We start from the raw sequence: 19,849 nt of genomic DNA, 5'->3' as shown, positions 1-19,849 counted from the left end.
CTTGTTCAGCGTAGCTCTGCCTCTTTATGCTATTTAAGTTGTAAGGTGTGATTCAACAGAAACTGCTACCTATCAGAACAGAGCTCCTTTGGTAAAGCAACCAAAAAAATAAACTGTTAATAAACTAATGGATAAAATGTGGGCTGGATAGATGTATAAGTGTGAATTCATTCTGGTGTAAGCTGTCTTCTCAGAAAATAAATTTTAACACACACACACACACACATGTGTGGGAACCAAATGAGTCACTGAGAACATAGAAGGAAATGTAGAGTGTGTTCCACACATAGTTCTATTCTTGTTAAGGCAAGCGTTAGAGCTGATCTTACCCAGTCAGCAGTGGGTAAGACACTTCTGATCTGACACCACCACTGCCATGTTTCTGAGATGTCGGACAGTGATGGAGAGTGTGGGATTCCTCTCTCTCCTGGTGTGTGGAATTATACACAGTGTCCACAGTGGTGAGTATTTCACTCTTTACTCTTTTTACAGAAAGAAAGTGAAATGTGGCCAGAACCAAACCTTGCACATACAAAATTTACATATAGATTTACTGTTGTTAAGTATTTAACAAAATTTACACACAGCAGCTGCCCTGTGCACTGTCCAACACCCTGAGAGTCTTTACTTTTAAATGTCGTTGTAAGTCAAGGATTTTTTTCCCCTTCTATAAAATAGTTTGACGAACAATAATTTTGAGCCACTATGAACATAGGTAATAAATTAGGGGTTTTCAAGGAAAATTATCAACATTTAGACCATATTTAATACTTTTGTCATTATGTGACTGTCATAAATAATATACTTAGATGTGTTCAACTAATAATTGATGAATTTTACACCATTTTACTGTGTCATTTAGAATGGCTCATCATTGAAGGTAATCATCAACTTTATTTCTCAAATCAAGCTAAACTAGTATTTGGGAAATTTGCTGTGTACAGTAAATAAGATACATGATCAAATAATATTTTTACAACCATCACAGAATGAGAAATATTTAGTTTAAGGACTAGATTTAAGAATATATTGTTGCTCTGTATTTTCTTATTTGTGTCAGAACAAAACCTTTTATTTTCAAAACACATAATTTTACACAGAATTCACAGAATGATGATTAATAATCCTGAAATATTTTGGTTTATTCCCTTTTTATACTTTTGTGTATTTTTGATCAAAGACCACTTCCTGAATCAGTACAAAACAGAAGTGATACAGGACTGATTCTGTTTCTTGTAGATCCTGACATCAGCTGTAAGTTCTTTGTTAATTGTTTACAGTAATGAAGTCTTGTGTGTCGTGCGGTGAATGAATAAAGGAGATGAGAAGGTGGCAGCACAAGACCAATAATAACATAAAATTAACTACAAAGTCTACCAGGGTACACTTTTTGAACACACTGTGGCAGTACCCTCAAGGACACACATTCAGTAAGTTTAGTAAGGGGACAAATTTTACAATTCTGTATTTTAATAGTAGATTTTAAAACGGTGTTGATTTTATACACCCTTTTTGATCTCCAGGACTTATATTACATTATTGTATTATACACAGTTCTGTAATGAAAGATTACAGATATGATGAAACTTTAAGGAACACAACTGGAATTTAACATCACTGTTGTTCCTTTGAAGGTGCATTACCCTGTTTATAAATTTAGTGATAATAATGTATCTCTACTGTACCTTTTTGTTTGTCATAGTTTGAGGCTTAAATTACCAGAGACAAGAGGGTGCACATGTGAGGTCAGTTATATGACTGTCTTAAAACTCATAATTGTGAGGCCTGACTAATGGAGAAAAACGGGGAAACAGAGCATATGCCTAAGACCAAAACCGGTCTTCCTCCAGTCCTTCATCAGAGACAGAGGATGCTGTCGGCTGGATGTTTTTGGTTGATGGACTACTCTCAATCCAGCAGTGACACTGAGGGGTTTAAAAACTCCAGCAGCACAGCTGTGTCGATCCATTTTTAACAGAACAATAGTCACCGCCTCTACATCTGCAGCACTGAGAATGATCCACCACCCAAATCATACTGTAGGAGTCGGGAGTCCTGAAAGTATACAGAACAACAGAGAGACTAAAGTCTGTAATTGTAGAAATGCAACGTGCTCCTATGTGGCCAGTTGAGCTGAGACAATGTACAGTGATTGTAGTTACAAGGTTTGTGTTTCTTATCCAGTTATCATTCAGAGTAATTAAAAAAACAATGAAATATCATCTTCCTGCCTGTGTAGCCTTGTCCATTAGACTGACAGACAGTGAAGAGTGATGCAGATGCTCTGCTGTGCAGAGTGGGGAGGGGGGTTTTCTCCAGGTCATAAAAGGAAACCAGTACAGCATAGAGACATATGTCAGTGAGTAAGTCCTGTTAGAAAAGCTAATATCACGAAGTACACCACCACAGGAGAGACTATTAAAATCATATATATTCTGACTATATTTCACTTCTCATGACTGAACAAAAGGGTTAGCTAACATAAGGTAATATATGACATATTATATTTGTAATTAAATGGCAAGCCAACACAGGAAATGAAAGGAGCAGAGTATCAGCTAAATTGTGTTAGATAAAGTTAGCTGATATTAGCATCCATCCATATACAGTTGACATAATCTAATTCATAAATTCAGGAGGAAGCAACCTGTATCAAACAAGTTTAAAACTTAGATACTAAACATAAGATACAGAGCTTTCCCCGCCTGCACAATGGTAATGAAGAGGCAACCAATGATAGGAGTGAAGTGGGCCAGAGAGTCAAGACGAAATGGTACAAACCACTTAAGTGTCGGAAAGTGTATTATGAAATTCTTCCAGGCATGAATAAGGGAAATCCATTATCTGTACCGCTTATCCAATTTTAGGGTCGCGGGGGGTCCAGAGCCTACCTGGAATCATTGGGCGCAAGGCGGGAATACACACACTCACACCTACGGACACTTTCGAGTCGCCAATCCACCTGCAACGTGTGTTTTTGGACTGTGGGAGGAAACCGGAGCACCCGGAGAAAACCCACGCGGACACGGGGAGAACACACCAACTCCTCACAGACAGTCACCCGGAGCGGGAATTGAACCCCCAACCTCCAGGCCCCTGGAGCTGTGTGACTGCGACACTACCTGCTGCGCCACCGTGCCGCCCGAATAAGGGAAATATATTGCAATATTTAAAATTATGCACCCCCATAATTCAATCTGCTTGGTTTTACAAAAGGTTACAATAGGTGTGAATATTTACACTCGAAAATGAATAAAAGGGGTTTCTACATAACTCTGGAATGTGTATGATCTGGTAACAGAAAGCAGTGAAATGATGAATGGAGAAGAGCCCTGAAATGTAAACGCAAACTGAGGAAATGAAGAAGAGCTGTGAATATATGCAATAAACAAACTTTTTATCCAACAGAGACTCTACATGTGACTCAGACAGAGGGCAATATTGCAGTTCTTAAATGTGGAACACTGACTAAAGGTACAGTGACCTGGAGCAGAGACATCGATGGACAGAGAGTGGACATTCTGACCAATCATAACGGAGAGACGACCAAACACATCTCTGATCCAGACAAACGTTACAGCTCTGGAGGAAATCTATGGCTGAGTATATTCAGAGTCTCACAGTCAGACGCTGGTAGATACTACTGCAGTGGAACTACAGTGGAGCTCACTGTGAAACCAAGAAACAGTAAGTGTTAATGGGTTTCACTTAATGAATAGTTATGTGATAATGAAATATTTTCTCTTAAGGTAAAAGTACATTTGTGTTCACCAGGAGATCAAACAGCATCAATCACCAACTGATTTCTTTATAACAATGAACAATCTAATGCCAGTGAACAGCAGAGTGCTGCTGTCAGTTTATAATGGAGCAGAGTTGATGCAGGATGTGGTATGTGATCATAAATGCAGCTACCACTTAAAAATAATTACAACAGCAGCACAAAAATAGTTCCAGAAAGATCATGTGATCACATCAGAGCTCATCTACACTAAAAGGAAACAACTTCGTGTCTAGAACTCAGTAGCACAGTCCATGTCTTAGTCAATGTTAGTTGTTTAAACATGACATTGTGATGCACTCTGATGAATCTGGCTACTGCTGGAGAATGATGTAGCGTTCAGAGTGGAGCACCACTGGATTCAGTGAAGGAAAACAGCATTCACACAGCTTTCAAACAACAGCATGGGACTTCACATCATAAACTACTATTCACGCTTACCCCTGCTGTGTGGTTTATACTCCTTTAGCCTTAGCATTGGGCATGGAGACCTTAAGACCTTAAGTTTTTGTTGTTTTATGCTTATTATTAGCTGTGTGTATAAATGTGTCCACAAAAGCCTTTGTTCTTCAGAGATGTGTCAAAGTGAGAGCAGATTTGACCCCATTCAAAGACTTCTGAACCCTTCACCATTTCATCATGAATCTTTCAAATAAAGTGGAAACAGCAGATATATATATATATATATATATATATATATATATATATATATATATATATATATATATATATATTTTTTTTTATAAAGGCTGTATTATAGGGTACAGTAAGATACAGTAAGTGTGAATGACTTTTACTTCTATAGATGCACCCCCACCCACCACTACCCTTCAAACTTTAACCTGTGTGGAATTCACACATTCTCATGAGCTCAAAAAAAATGAAGCCAAGCAAATATAGACGTAGAATGCCTTTCTTGATGTTCCAGCCACAACTACAGCAACTACATCCACCATTAAAACTACAACTACGAGGGCTCCTACCACAACTAAAGCGACAAACACTGTGGCAAGAGAAGTTTCATCTCCAAAAACAACTGAAGCTGCTGTTTTATGCCACTCATCAGGTACAGTCACATAATCTAGCACCTTATTGTTTATCAGGTATAGGACCTGGGTCTTGAGTGTGTAGTCTCCTGGGTGCTGTACCAGGTCTTACTAGTGTACTTACTAGTGAATTACCATACAGCATATTTTGTTGCACAGAAGATTAGATTCTGTTTGGTAGCTAACTACCTGGTCTTCAATGCTAATAAGGTGAGCTCAAAACTAATCCAAGCAAACACAGGCAACAAATCCTGTTCTTTATTTTCTAGAAGCAAAGTTTTCAGCCACAACTGAAACAACCAGTACAAAGGTGACAGAAATGTCAACCAGAGCAAATACACACACAACTCAAAGAACGGCTACAACAGAAAAAAATGCTTCAAACACAACTAAAGATTTACCTTCAGCCACTCAAGGTACAGTTATGAACTACTTCTCTATGACTATCACACAGCAGCTGGTCATGAATGAGGTATAGGCCTTGTACTATGAGGTATTGTACTGGAAGTGGAGTGTGTAGTTTCCTGGGTATTGTACTGGGCGTGTGTTTGTGTGTGTGTGTGTAATTCCTGGGTGTTGTTCTATTTGTTAAGTGTGTAGTTTCTGGGGTGCTGTGTGTGTAGTTTCCTCTGCATTGTGCTGAGGTGTTGTACTGGTGTTTTAATAAAGGTATCGTCTTTAGTATCCAACATTGAGCAGACCTTGTTTGGTGATTTGTGTGTTTTCATGTTCAGAGCTGTGGATATTCATGATCATATTATTGGGAAGCTGCCTGACTGCTGTGCCACTGGTTTTGTTCTTATGGAGATGTCTCTACAAAAGGAAAGGTGATAAATGTTTTACTCTAATTCAAATGATGGCATACTTTTCAGTTTCATAAGGATTTCTAGCATGTCTGGTGAGTTATATTTTGCTTTGTCTCAGCAGCACCCACCAGTCTTCACAATCCAGGACACGTTTATGATTCCATTACTGACGTCACACCAGTCACACTAAGTAGTAAGTTCACATTTGATGTAAAATGTTTAACATAAAAGGGCAGATAGTGCTCTCCTCCATGTTTGTTGAGCTGTACTTGAAGCTTCACTTATCTTGGAGAAAGCTTCAGCACTAAATGTTACAGAGAGACTTAGCTAATGTAGGGAATTTGCAGTTAAACGGTTACAGAAATTCAAATGAATTCAAATTCAAAAGAAATGTGGAGAAATTCAGGGGAAATTATAAGTCTCTCAGGTTTTTCTGTAATGCATCTGTGCAGCTGTGTTATGCATTATGCTGTGTTATCTGTGTGCTTAAACATGGAAATATAACACATGTGAAACAATACATTTCAATGGAGGTATGACATAAAAAAACAAACAAAAAACAAACAAACAAAAACTCCCCATTGTTATAAGTGTACAATTTTTTTTAATGAAAATTCTTGTGCTTCTTGTCAACAGACATATGTACTAAAAGAAATATGTAAATACAATGGATAACTGAAAACTCATTAGAAGTTTCATTATTTGTGGCCAAAATCTCAAATTAAATCTCAAAATATATATATATATTTTTTTATCTGACATGCACATGCACATATTTTTCCAGCCAGAGCCTGCTCCTCCATGTGTTTGTGACATTTGATTTTACAGAAAAGTAGGGAATATAAAAATGTAAAATGTAAGAGCAAAGTGAGAAAATCTGGTCACACATTCATAAAATAATAAAAAAATACAAATAAAGTTCAAAATACAATAGGGCTCTGTAGAAATATGATACGCTTCAGTTTGCAAAAAGTACTCTAATTATTTGAATGCAGAATATATTATTAATGTTTGTACTGACATTGTTTAGTAAATTCGATGTTGCTCTGTTATCAGTGGACCAAAGACGAACAGGTGATCCAGTTTATTACCTGGCAAGTAATTCAGACCAGACCTCAGGTAACTCACTGCAGAATGTATATTTTCACACCTTTATTGATGTTCATTTATGAAAAATGCATTTGTCCTGCAGTCTTTACAGTTCAGTTCTGAAATATACATTCATTCTAGTTTAATAACTAGTTCCCTTCATCACAGGGCCCAACACCATCACACTTATTGACAATTTTGCAATAAACCCCACCCAAACCCAAAAAAAGACACAGAGAACACACCAAATTCCTCATAGAACACACAACTCTAGGCCACTGTGGTGCTTCAGGTCATAAATTTAAATGCTAATATATCACAAAAATACAAATCCATTCCCAAATATACATTTACATTAGTGTCTGACAAAGCATCAGTGAAAAACCAAAAAAAAAAAAAATTCACATACTAGACACATACAGTCTCTGTTTCTAGGCTTCTCAGCTCAGTGAAGTAACTTACAGAGATGATTCATATATTAGGACAGTCAAGTTTCTGTTCATCATGAAATAATCAAGGTGTAATGAAGCAACAGTTGAAACAAATCACCCACTTTCCACTTTTCTAACTACCCCATACCAGATGCACTTTCCTGATAGTGTGCACAAACCAAAATTCCAGACTTTTAGCAGATAGTCAGCACATTTCTGATAAAGATGGACAAATTAATAATGAGACTGAAATTTTGTTTGCGTTTTAATAAAACATTGAAAACACAACATTACTTAGTTAATGCTGTACCTCTCCTGTCTCCTGTGATAAAAATAAATGCAACAGAAATCCAAAGAACTTACAGAAAGTGGGGACTTCCATACATTTTGTTGAGACTTAAGTACTACTAAGTTAACCCTATCCCTAACCTTAACCCAACCTTAAAACATCTTCACCTTAACTTTTTGGACCCGAAATATGATATGCTTCAATTTGCAAAAAGTACTCTAATGATTATTTGAATGCAGAATACATTATTAATGTTTGTATTGACATTGTTTAGTAAATTCAATGTTGCTCTGTTATCAGTGGACCAAAGACGAACAGGTGATCCAGTTTATTACCTGGCAACTAATTCAGTCCAGACCTCAGGTAACTCACTGCAAGGAATGTATTTACATGGAAATTACATGAGGCCATGCTTATGCTAGGTTATATATAGATGCTGTTATATATGCAGGCCATCAAGTGTCATTATTTCTAAAGCTATTTTATTACATGAAGAAAATGGCTCTTGCCTAAGCTAAATTACACTAAAATAGGAAACGACAACCCTCCCTATATATATATATATATATATATATATATATGAGTACCTATGCTAATAAGGAAAATTGTTATTTTCATTAACATTTGTATCATTGATATTGATATGTTGAGTACTTTGTTAAGTATTTTCCTTTCCATTTCTAATCCAGGATCAAGTTTAACAGCGTCCAGGTGTCTACTAAAATGATGAATTTTAATCTCCATTACACCAGAGCCTACAGAATCCCACCCACTGCTTTTAATGAGACTTTTATTCTATTACTTATCTGATAATTCTGTTAAAAACATTGGGGCAAACATTCATTCATTAATCAGTTAATATATGATGTTAAGTATATCTATGTATTACGTATAATATATCTTTTTTTATTTTGAGTTTTTCCTTTATTATTTGGATATTGGTTAGAAACTAATATATGACCTGATACAAATGCAATTCTGACTTTTAAATTTAAATTTGTTTTAAAATTTGTCTTGATTTAGGAACATAAATAAAATGTTTCTTTATTTTTCGGTTTTGTCTTTTCTGCTCTTATTTTAAGTGTGTACCATTTTCCTTTTATAAGAATATTACAACAAATCATTGCAGCTCAGTTTATGGTAATAAGACTTCAGAACACTGAAATGAAAGCTCAGACCTGTCAGGAAGCAGATGAAACCTGTCTTTTTTCCAGTCTTTCTTTCTACATGTTTTCCTTTGGTGTTTGTCTCCATTACTTTTGTTTTTCCTTTTAGTTTCCCCATGTTCTTGTGTCATTCTCGTGTTTGTTGTCTTCCAGGTGTTTGTGTTCATGGGTTACATTTAAAGCTAAAGAGAAGAGTTTTGGTCTAATTTAAAAAGCCTAAATCATTTAGTGCTCTGGATATTCTGGAGTTTATTCCAGAGTTTGCTGCCTCTTCGCTCATCAATGATGATTCTGTAAGTTGGCTGCTAAATGCCAGATGAGCTCATGGTCAAAGTCAATCTCGTTTGCTTTTGTGTGCAAAAAAATGATGTGTCAGTAACAGCTTTCTACTGTAAAGATTCAGAGTTAATGAAACCAACCCAGCACATGGGCTGGTACTCACAGTGCTCAAATCAGCCGCTGCTTATAGTTATCAGTGTGTGAAAGAGGAGTGTCGATTAGGCCAGTGGACCAATGGATCATTGCTGGTCACTGCGGCATGACCCAGTGAAACCACAACTCTGGCTTTTACCAACAGAATGGAGACAGACATAAAAACGAGAGACGTAAATTCATACATAAACATAATATTGAGATACTTCTCATGTAATTATGTAATTATGAGATACGTTGTGTTTATGACATAATATCGAGATGCTTATCTCATAATAATGACATACAGAGAAATAGTTTTATTGAGAGTGGTAGTAATATTGATTAACCCAATAATTGTATACAATGTAAATTAATAAATAAAGCGCAAACCTTGATCCAGAGTCTGGCCCTGACTTTCAAATGTGAATACTCTCTTAATGTTCTACAGCTCCGCAAAGCCAGCTCATTGTTAATTCCTGTCTCGTTCTCAGTCAGAAGTGTTTTAGCTAAATAACACGTTTTAATTCTGTATTTCTTTATTGGTAAATTGTTATTTGGAGGGTCACTTTCTTCTGAAAATGTTTTCAAATGTCAAATGTTTAGAATGACTGATATTGAACCATTAATCAAGTGAAAGGACGTGTTTCTGACAAGAAGACAGAAACTACTCTTCCATGAAAAAGACTCATAACACCTCTTTTAAATCCTGTATTCATTATGCTTTATAACATAGGCTTTTGTAATGTTATATAACATATGTTATATCTTACAACACTGGCATAAGTCTGTAGTTATTTACATGTAGCTATAATTAAATGCAAACCAAGTTGTATAATTTTTTTTTTCTTATGGGATTTCATGATGTCAGGTTTTATAAAGCATTATACCATGATCTGACGAGATCACATCATCCTTGTCATCCATACATCCTCTACAAGACACTTTGGATATTACTGAATATGAGGATGTCTAGATGCTCCAGTGTCCCGTTTACTTTCATCATTTGCAATAGAGACCAAATTTAAATGTGTGTCAACAACCAAAAAAAAAAAAAAAAAAAAAAGCTACATTTACTAATTATAAAGAATCTCTCTTTTGGACACACACACACACACACACACACACACACACATTTGTAATCTTCTGGCCTTTCATAATTTTTCTCCATTTGATTTTGCACTGCTTCTGGTATAGATTGAATACTGCTTTGATATTGCTCCAATCCCAAAGCTATGGAACAGCCAATCAGTGCTTTATTGCTGCACTGTTCTGAAGAAACGAAATAAATGTTAAAAAAACAAGTTATTTAATTCAGAGAAGGCAGTTGCATTGTGGGATGCAGAAGAAAAAGGCAAGACAATCTAGAAATTATTTACAAATAGCTATTTGAAGATCTGTAAAGTTTAAAGACAAAAAAAACATAGGGAAAACTAAGAAAAAAGGCAAGTCCAAATGAAAGGCCAAAAATCAGGTGCTAAACACAAATCACACAAACTGTTCATGCACAGGACAGCGCATCGGCAATCACGTTATTAACACCTGTCTTCTGTGTAATATAAAGATTGTAATACTGAACCAATAGAGCCCATCTCATCAACCTTTCTTTGTGATTGTACATTCAAGACAGAAAGACCAAAGGATAATAATCTGTATACATTGTAACTGGTATAGAACTAGACCCAGTATATATGTCAAAGTGCTGAAGGGCTAGTAGTAAGGCCAGAGCTAATTTCTCAATAGTGGAATAATTCAGATGATGTTTATTAAATACACAGGATGTGCTACTCCACAAATATCATCCTGTAACAGTACAGCCCCAGCACCTACTGCACTGGCATCTACCTCTAACTGAAATGGTTTGGAAAAATCAGGAGCAGCAAGAACAGGAGCTTCACTCAAAAAGAAATTGACACTTTGGAACACGTGTTCACAGTCAGAAGACCACTGAAATGGAGCGGTAGGAGGCAGAAGCCTGGTGAGTGGTTCAACTAGTCGAATATTTCCAGCAAAACCCTCCATATTTAGTGCGGTTAAAAGGAACAATAGGTATGTTTTTTTATCTTAAGCTCCGGGGGCTACTTTGTTTGTTTAATGAACAGGTTATTAACACCTTAATTTTGACACATATGAAAAATAAGTGGTGAAGTTGAGCCTGTATCCTGTCTGTAGCTCACTTAGACCAAAGAGAAGCAAACAAACACTCACCTGCTGTCACATCTTAACCACAACAAACTATTCGTCCATCACAGTACACTCAGTGCTTAAGAATCAAACAATAAAATGTGGCTGTGGGCCAAGAAGAAAAAGGGGTCCTGGACATTTTTTTAAATAATCACTGCTCAAATCAGAATCCCAGTATTTATCATGATAAACTTATTAATAATGATGATAATTAAAATAAAAGACATAGGCCAATATTCCCCCAAACCACTGAGTCTCAAGTTTTGAAATTTAATTTACATAAAAAGACAAAATCTCGGTGTAAAATGAGGAGACAGTGCTATGTAACACAAAGAAAACATGAGATGTCACTGTTAAATTTCTAATTTAATTTTAAGCACAAACATGGTTAAGTGGGAAGTTTTTATATGTGAATGTAGACGTGTCTTAAACATTACATTTGCATTTTTCATTTTCTCTCTGTTACAAAGAAAAAGACAAAGGAACAAGGACAATTTGCTCCATCTATGCTGTGAAGAGGGGTGTGGCTTACCTAATTTTACTAAACATTGTGAGAGAATGATTAAACAGTTCTCAGAAGAAGATCTTAAACACTTCAGGTCTCTGGGCTGAGCTCATCTGTGAGCATCCTAAAAACCTAAAAGCTCTGGTCCATATTTGCATTTTAGTACTGAGATCAGATATGACACTCGGACTAAACACAAATAAACCACAGTGTGGGTAAACATTTCCTCCTCTTTTCTCACTGGTGGTGATGGTTTAAAAAAGGTGTGGGGGTGTCTGCATCCTGGACTCAAGATGTAAAACATTCTGTTACTGTGCTAAATGCTCTGTTTTAATTGGCTGTGCAAAATGAGGCTGATATATTCAAATGAGCTCAGTGTGTCCTTATTAAATAAGCAGTCGGGGCTGAAGCACACATTATAACTTGAATAGCATGAATGTGTGGAGATACACTACTGCAGAATGAACTGGCAGATATATGTAAATGAGCTCTCTTTTTAGCAGGAATATTAGATGAGCAACCTTGAGGCCATTTAGTGTAGAGCATAAAGTCTACATACAGGGGACATATGAAAGCACCCTGGAGGGGGCGTCAGTCTTTCACATGGCGACACACACACATTCACTCACACCTAGGGAGTAAATGAGGATTTTTCTATGAAACTATAATAATCAGTTAGCAACTTTAGTGTTTTCATCATAGGCTCTAATGGCAGACGTGGCCTTGAAGTTAGGGCAGCGAGCTTAAGTCTGGAGGGTTGCTGGTTCAATTCCCAGGACCAGCAACAAAAAAAAATAATTCACGATTGATGTACCCTTAAGTAAGGTGCCTAACCCCCAAACTGCGCCCCGGGGACTGAGGTGATGCCAACCCTCTGCTCTAGTTGTATGTGTGTTCACTGTCCCTATTGTTTATCAAGAATTGCTCACTAGTGTGTGTTTGTGTGTTCACTGACACAGATGAGTCAAATGCAGAGAAGCAATTTCCCTAAAGAGATCAATTAAAGTGTATTTCCTTTATCTTCTTTGTTTAATGGAAACTGTTGTAATATCAGACTCTAATCTGGTGCTCCGGTTTCCTCCATGCTCCAAAAACACATGTTGGTAGGTGGACTGGCGACTCAAAAGTGTCCATGGGTGTGATTGTGTGAGTGAATGTGTAAGTGTGTATCACCCTGTGAAAGACTGGCGCCCCCTCCAGGGTGTGTTCCTGCCTTGTGCCCAGTGATTTCCGATGGGCTCTGGACCCACTGTGACCCTGAACTGGATATGAGTTACAGACAATGAATGAATGAATTAATGTATACCTCATAATACAGGATCAATATCTAGATTATGTGACAGAACAGGTGAGGAGCTCATAACTACACCTTGAGTTGTTGCAGTTGAGACTTCTCTTGCTTTTGTGGATGTGGTCTGAACTGGTGTTGGAAGCTTTGAATCTACAACATAAAGAAAAGCATTTGTTTTCTGTGTTTCATTGGTTCAGTTTGGTGAGGTTATGAGAATGTGTGAGTTTCCACAAATAAAATCATAGTGTGAAGGTTAGTAGTGGATATGTGTGAGTGGGTTTACCAAAGAGTTTTGGAAACTGGGAGGAAAAAAGGTGAAACAGACAAAATAAACAGTGTACTGTTTTACAGTTTACACAGTGTACAGATTGGTTGAAGACAGTAGAACGTGTGAGATGTTGTTCCTAAAGTAATAGCTGTATACAGTGTGTTCATGTAGTGGATTAGAGGATGTTGCTGCACCTGCTGTGTTTAGGGCAGAGTTTGTGGGCGGAGTCAGTCATATTAAATAATATCCCAGTGTAACAGTTCCTGAATCAGAGAATTGAGGAATTGTTAATGTGACCACTGGCCAAAGAATTTTGGAAACTGGATTTATGAATTTGCATAATCATGAAAATGAAGCACATTCTCACTTACTGTATCTTGGTTTCACAGTGAGCTCCACTGTAGTTCCACTGCAGTAGTATCTACCAGCGTCTGACTGTGAGACTCTGAATATACTCAGCACTATATTTGCTCCAGAGCTGTAACGTCTGTCTGGATCAGAGATGTGTTTGGTCGTCTCTCCATTATGAGTGGTCAGAATGTCCACTCTCTGTCCATCGATGTCTCTGCTCCAGGTCACTTTACCTTTAGTCAGTGTTCCACATTTGAGAACTGTAATGGAGCCCTCTGTCTGATTCACTTGTAGAGTCTCTGTTACAAAGAAAAAGACAAAGGAACAAGGACAATTTGTTCCATCTATGCTGTGAAGAGGGGTGTGGCTTACTAAATTGTCCCAAACATTGTGAGAGAATTATTAAAAATTTCTCAGAAGGAGATCTTAAACACTTCAGGTCTCTGAGCTGAGATCATCACTGAGGGTCCTAAAAACCTAAAAGCTCAGGTCTATTGCTGCATTTCAACACTGCTTTTAACTTTCCAAGTGGCCTTTTTTAATTTGCATTGACCTACACTTACATAAACTGCATCATGTCAAAATGCCTCCTTGTTAAGTTCTGCTTCTGAAGTGCACATCAGTGTTGACTCGTTCCCTTGTCCCTCTGGGGACTCATTTAACTTCACTTCACTTCCCCTGAGGGGAAGTAGGTGAGGGCAAGTTAAAACCAGAAGTGAAACACAGGGCATATTTCAGCATGATTTTAGTAAAAATAAATATCACTTTCTCTATGCCACAGATAAAAGGGAAAAAAGTTAACTTTGAAATTTCCTTCATCAAAAAATCTGATTATTTAACAGATTGAACATGACTTGGATCTTCAAAATCATAACTTTACACAGTTAAGAATGAAGCCTTAATCACATTCAGTGAAATATAACATAACATCATATAATTAAATAATTTAAGTTATTCTGGAGCATTTGTATTGATCTGTTATTGACAAGATTTTGACAGAGGACAGGTTTAACTCACCACTGTTGACCCTGTGTATAATTTCACACACCAAGAGAGAGAGGAATCCAACACGCTCCATCACCGTCCCACACCTCGGAAACATGGCGGTAGAGTATCAGGTCAAACACAATCTAAACGCAGAGAGGATGAAGAGAAGAGTCTTACATACTGCTGACTGAGAGACAGAGTGAGATCAGATATGACACTTGACCTAAACAGAAGTAAACCACAGTGTGGGCAAACATTTCCTCCTCTTTACTCACTGATGGTGATGGTTCACACACTAATGTGGGTGGGGGTGTCTGCATCCTGGACTCAAGAAGTAAGCAGTTTGGGCTGAAGCACACATTATAACTTGAATAGCATGAATGTGTGGAGATACACTACTGCAGAATGAACTGGCCGAAATATGTAAATGAGCTCTCTCAACAATATTAAATGAGCAACCTTGAGGCCATTTAGTGTGCAGCATAAAGTCTACATACAGGGGACAATATATAAGAAGGTGTTACCCACTTCATGGTTTTTATTGACATTAGATGAACAATGTGCACTAACACGCTGTGATAAATTCTGTAAAAGTGTTTTTGGAACAGAACATGTTTATTTCTTAATGTTTCACCAGGTTCATTCTAGATATGTGGGCTTTAGACATGTGGGAGGAAGAATGAAATCATCATTTTTTATTTTCAGATGTTGTACTGACAAGTGTGTGTGTGTGTGTGAGAGAGAGAGAGAGAGAGAGAGAGAGAGAGAGAGAGAGAGATAGAGAGAAAGTGTAGAGGTGACAAAGACTAAGAGAGAAGAGATAGAGAGAAATGCAAGTGATAGTGGGTTAACATCCAGCGGATCCGACCCTTTCTTTCTCAGGAGGTTGCCCAGGTGTTAGTCCATTCTCTAGCCATTTAAAGGCTTGATTACTGTAACTCACTCCTGGCTTATATTACTCTGTGGACCTCAAGCCCCTTCAGCTGATCCAGAATGCAGCTGCATGGCTTGTCTTCAATCTTCCTAAGTTCACCCACTTCACTCCACTGCTGTGCTCACTTCACTGGCTTCCTGTAGCTGCCCATATCAGGTTAAAAACTCTCATGTTTGCCTACAATGCCAAGACCAGACCAGCCCCTCCCTGCCTTATGGCAATGGTCAAGAGTCAGACTGCACCTTGAGCCCCTAGAGTTTCAAGTAGAGCTCGACTTGACCCGCCATCCGCCAAGACACATGGAGAAGTAACATCAAGACTCTTCTCAGTCCTGGCGCCTAAATGGTGGAAGAAACTTCCACTATCTTCCAACAGCAGACTTTCTCATGGTCTTGAAATTAACACTGAAGACCTATCTGTTTGTGACCCACTTAGGTGAGCACTAATCTAACTGCTCACTGTAACAGACTGTTTTTCAACTTATACTGCACTTAACTGCTTCTTTCTAGGTTTGAGTAATGATGACATTGTGTTGTGTATTGTATTTACTATGTTTTGTTATTTCTATGTATCAGTGCTGGCACTGTCTGTCTCTTCTCTCCACATGAAATCCAGCTCCCAGAACTGTCTGGGTTTGCATGAGGACCTGAGCAGACAGACCATTCAGATTCTAACTGACTACTGATTATGCACTAGAATTATATACTTTAGTGGCAGACATTGGATGGAATGAGCCAGTGTTCAGAGTTGCAGTTCGCAAGGAGCTTTGAGCCTAAATACCCTCTGTAAATATGATCTCTCATTAGAATCATTACAAACAATACCTATTCCTTGTGCACCCTCTGTCCGAAACACTCCTCTGGACCAACATCACTGGAGAGAGGGCTGTGTTTATACTCATCACCTGCTGTGAAACTCAGAAGACACTCTAGGAGGTTTAATATTGCAGGACAAGGGACACTAGTGAGTACTGTCAGTAATTATATGGTGTCTAAATCCTTTGTTGTTTCAGTTAAGATGTCCAATAAAGGGTGTTCACTTCTCTTTTGTCCCAGAGTCAATAGACCCTGGAGCAGGAGGAGATTTTAGCCAGGAAGAGTTGGTGCGAGAGCTGTGGATTATTGTAGCCACCCTTCTGTACCACTCCACAAGTCTGTAGCAAAGAATCCTTAAACATCTTAAACATTTCTACCTTAAAACTAGAAATGTTAAGCCTCTAAATGATTGTGATGCTCCACTGAACTGTAATAGGGAGAATAGAGCCTCTGTGGCTGCAACTTCAGAATCAAAGGGCTCTGCAAGAAACACTTTATGGCACAAACCTCATGAGTGTTTACCTCTCTACAAGAAGAATCTAGCTTGATATTCTCTGTATGGAAAATATGGCAGAGAGCAAGGAAGAGAAAGAGAGTGAGGAGAGAGAGAATGAGCAAGAGTTAATACTGGACTGAATTTACATTTATGGCATTTGACAGTTTACACATTAGAGTGAGCTGAAACAGAATTGAAGACACAAGTTGGAGAAGTAAGTATTTGTTCCACTTTGTTTCATGTGTTGTGGTGTTAGCAATGAGTCTTGTTGACGAAAGTGTTATAATCAGCTTTTGAGAGTTACTGAGCAGTGGACCATTGTTTGCAGTTTCCAGGTTTAACTGGATTAGCTTGAAACACAAGCTTTGTTGAGGACAGTGTGATAATCTGGTTTTGAGAGTTACTGAGAAAAGAGGGCAAGTGCTAGCACCTGCTAACCTTAGCCAGATTAGCTCACCTTTTCGCACTTGACATCTCGCTCTACTTATTGCTTGGTTGCTGTAGTTATAACAGCTAGTGTACCACCAAAGTAACACTTTATGGTTGTAATAACATGGTCCAGTGTGTATTATGAGTGATATATGGGTTTTGTCATGTAACCAACATAATTATATTTGATTACACACATGCCCCTGACTCAACATCAGCTGGAGCCCCGAGAGCCATTCACAACAGATGTAAATATCACTTAGTGTGTGAATGTGGGCTTGTGTGTGAGAGAGAGAGAGGGATGTGTGTGTGTTTGTCTGTGAGAGAGATACAGGGAGAGTGTGTGTTATTAGAAGCCCAGAGAGCTGGTTATGTTTATGTGTGTGTGTGAGAGTGAGAGAGAGAGAGAGAGAGAGAGGGTGTGAGACTTGTTTTCATTACAGTATTCCTTTAATAGACTATCTTTAAGAAATAATTTCCTAAGGCCAGTAGGAGAGGGTTACGGAAGTTAATATCAAAGAGGCTCTTCAGCAGTATTCAGCACATCACCCCTTGGGGCACTGCGGATGATGCCCTTTGGACTCACCGGACCGGAGACCTGGTAGTTGTGGGTTCGAGTCCTGCTCCAGGTGACTGTCTGTGAGGAGTGTGGTGTGTTCTCTCTGTGTCCGTGTGGGTTTCCTCCGTGTGACTGTCTGTGAGGAGTGTGGTGTGTTCTCTCTCTATGTCTGTGTGGGTTTCCTCCGTGTGCTCTGGTTTCCACCCACAGTCCAAAATCACACATTAAAGGATTGACAACTCAAAATTGTCCATAGGTGTGATTGTGCGAGTGAATGTGTGCGTCGCCTTGTAAAGGACTGGTGCCCCCTTCATGGTGTGTTCCTGCCTTGCGCCCAGTGATTTCGGGTAGGCTCTGGACCCACCCTGAACTGGTTAAATGCTTACAGACAATAAATAAAAAAATATTTAAAAAAAAAATATTCTAGATTGGCCTGCCTCTTTTTTTCTACATCACACAATGTAACTGCATTCTCATGCTGTCCCATAGCTTTGAGGTTGGAGCAAAATTCAAAGCAATATTCAACCTATACCAGAACCATGATGAAAATGATGAAAGTCTAGAAGACAGTGCCACATTACAAATGTGTTTGTGTGCATGTGTCTGTCCAAAAGAGATACAATGGGGCAAAAGTATTTAGTCAACCACTGATTGCGCAAGTTCTCCTACTTAGAAAGATGAGAGAGGTCTGTAATTTTCATCATAGGTAAACTTCAACTATGAGAGACCAAATGAACAAAAGAAAATCCAGGAAATCACATTGTCCATCCATCCATCCATCCATTATCTGTAACCACTTATCCATTTCAGGGTCACGGTGGGTCCAGAACTTACCTGGAATCATTGGGCGCAAGGCAGAAATACACCCTGGAGGGGGCGCCAGTCCTTCACAGGGCAACACACACACTCACACATTCGAAATCACATTGTAGGATTTTTAATTAATTTATTTGTAAATTATGATGGAAAATAAGTACAGGCTGCAACTGTTACAGACCTGTAACTTCTTCTTTAAGAAGCTCTTCTGTCCTGCACTCATTACCTGTATTAATGGCACATGTTTGACCTCGTTATCTGTACAAAAGACACCTGTCCACAGCTTCAAACAGTCAGACTCAAACTCAACCATGGCCAAGACCAAAGAGCTGTTGAAGGACACCAGGAAGAATATTGTCAACCTGCACCAGGCTGGGAAGAGTGAATCTACAATAGGTAGGTTGTGAATAAATCAACTGTGGGAGCAATTATAAGAAAATGGAAGACATACCAAACCATTGATAATCTCCCTCGATCTGGGGCCCCATGCAAGATCTTATCCTGTGGGGTCATAATGAACATGAGAATGGTGAGCAAAAATCCCAGAACTACATGGAGGGACCTGATGAATGACCTGCAGAGAGATGGGACCAAAATAACAAAGGCTACCATCAGTAAAACAGTATGCCGAGAGGGCCTCAAATCCTGCAGTGCCAAGTGTGTCTCCCTGCTTAAACCAGTGCATGTCCAGGCCTATCTGAAGTTTGCCAGAGAGAATATGGATGATTCAGAAGAGGATTGGGAGAATATCATATGGTCAGGTGAAAACAAAACAGAACTTATTGGTAAAAACTCAACTCGTGATGTTTGGAGGAAGAAGAATAGTGAGTTGAATCCCAAGAACACCATACCTACTGTGAAGCATGGGGGCGGAAACATCATGCTTTGGGGCTGCGTTTCTGCAAAGGAGACAGGATGACTGATCTGTGTTAAGGGGAGAATGAACGGAGCCATTTATCATGAGATTTTAAGCCAAAACCTCCTTCCATCAGTGAGCGCATTGAAGATAGAACGTGGCCGGGCCAAAATACAAGCTACAGTGTGTGCAAACCTGGTGAAGACTTAAAGGAAATGTTTGACCTCTGTCATTGACTACCTTTGCCCCACTGTATCCTTTATTTAATTAATGAATGATTTTTTTTTTTTTTTACCAATTTTTGACACTTAATAAAATATTTTTTTGCTCTCATGGAGA

At 38.4% G+C, this 19,849-nt stretch overlaps 1 protein-coding gene across 1 annotated transcript; it reads left to right on the top strand.

The window, feature by feature from the left end:
• Nucleotides 1–338: 338 nt before the first annotated feature.
• On the top strand, nt 339–8,254 carry LOC136693705 (uncharacterized). The gene is made up of 9 exons (XM_066666839.1): nt 339–461; nt 3,409–3,687; nt 4,710–4,847; nt 5,097–5,243; nt 5,562–5,654; nt 5,755–5,826; nt 6,690–6,752; nt 7,743–7,805; nt 8,132–8,254. The coding sequence occupies exons 1-9, from the start codon at nt 377–379 to the stop codon at nt 8,167–8,169; spliced, it is 978 nt and encodes a 325-aa protein (XP_066522936.1). The 5' UTR covers nt 339–376; the 3' UTR covers nt 8,170–8,254.
• Nucleotides 8,255–19,849: the final 11,595 nt, after the last annotated feature.

The sequence above is a fragment of the Hoplias malabaricus genome, chromosome 4 (genome assembly GCF_029633855.1).
Source record: "Hoplias malabaricus isolate fHopMal1 chromosome 4, fHopMal1.hap1, whole genome shotgun sequence".
Lineage (NCBI taxonomy): Eukaryota > Metazoa > Chordata > Actinopteri > Characiformes > Erythrinidae > Hoplias > Hoplias malabaricus.
Note: the sequence above shows the minus strand (reverse complement) of the source record. Positions and strands in the feature narration are given on the sequence as shown.

What these genes read in the sequence shown, in the direction of transcription:
- LOC136693705 (XM_066666839.1), top strand. Translation starts at nt 377, where the DNA reads ATGTTTCTGAGATGTCGGACAGTGATGGAGAGTGTGGGATTCCTCTCT. An exon ending in CACTGTGAAACCAAGAAACA is followed by an intron (nt 3,688 to 4,709) that starts GTAAGTGTTAAT and finishes TTGATGTTCCAG; the next exon opens with CCACAACTACAGCAACTACA. An exon ending in TAATTCAGACCAGACCTCAG is followed by an intron (nt 6,753 to 7,742) that starts GTAACTCACTGC and finishes CTCTGTTATCAG; the next exon opens with TGGACCAAAGACGAACAGGT.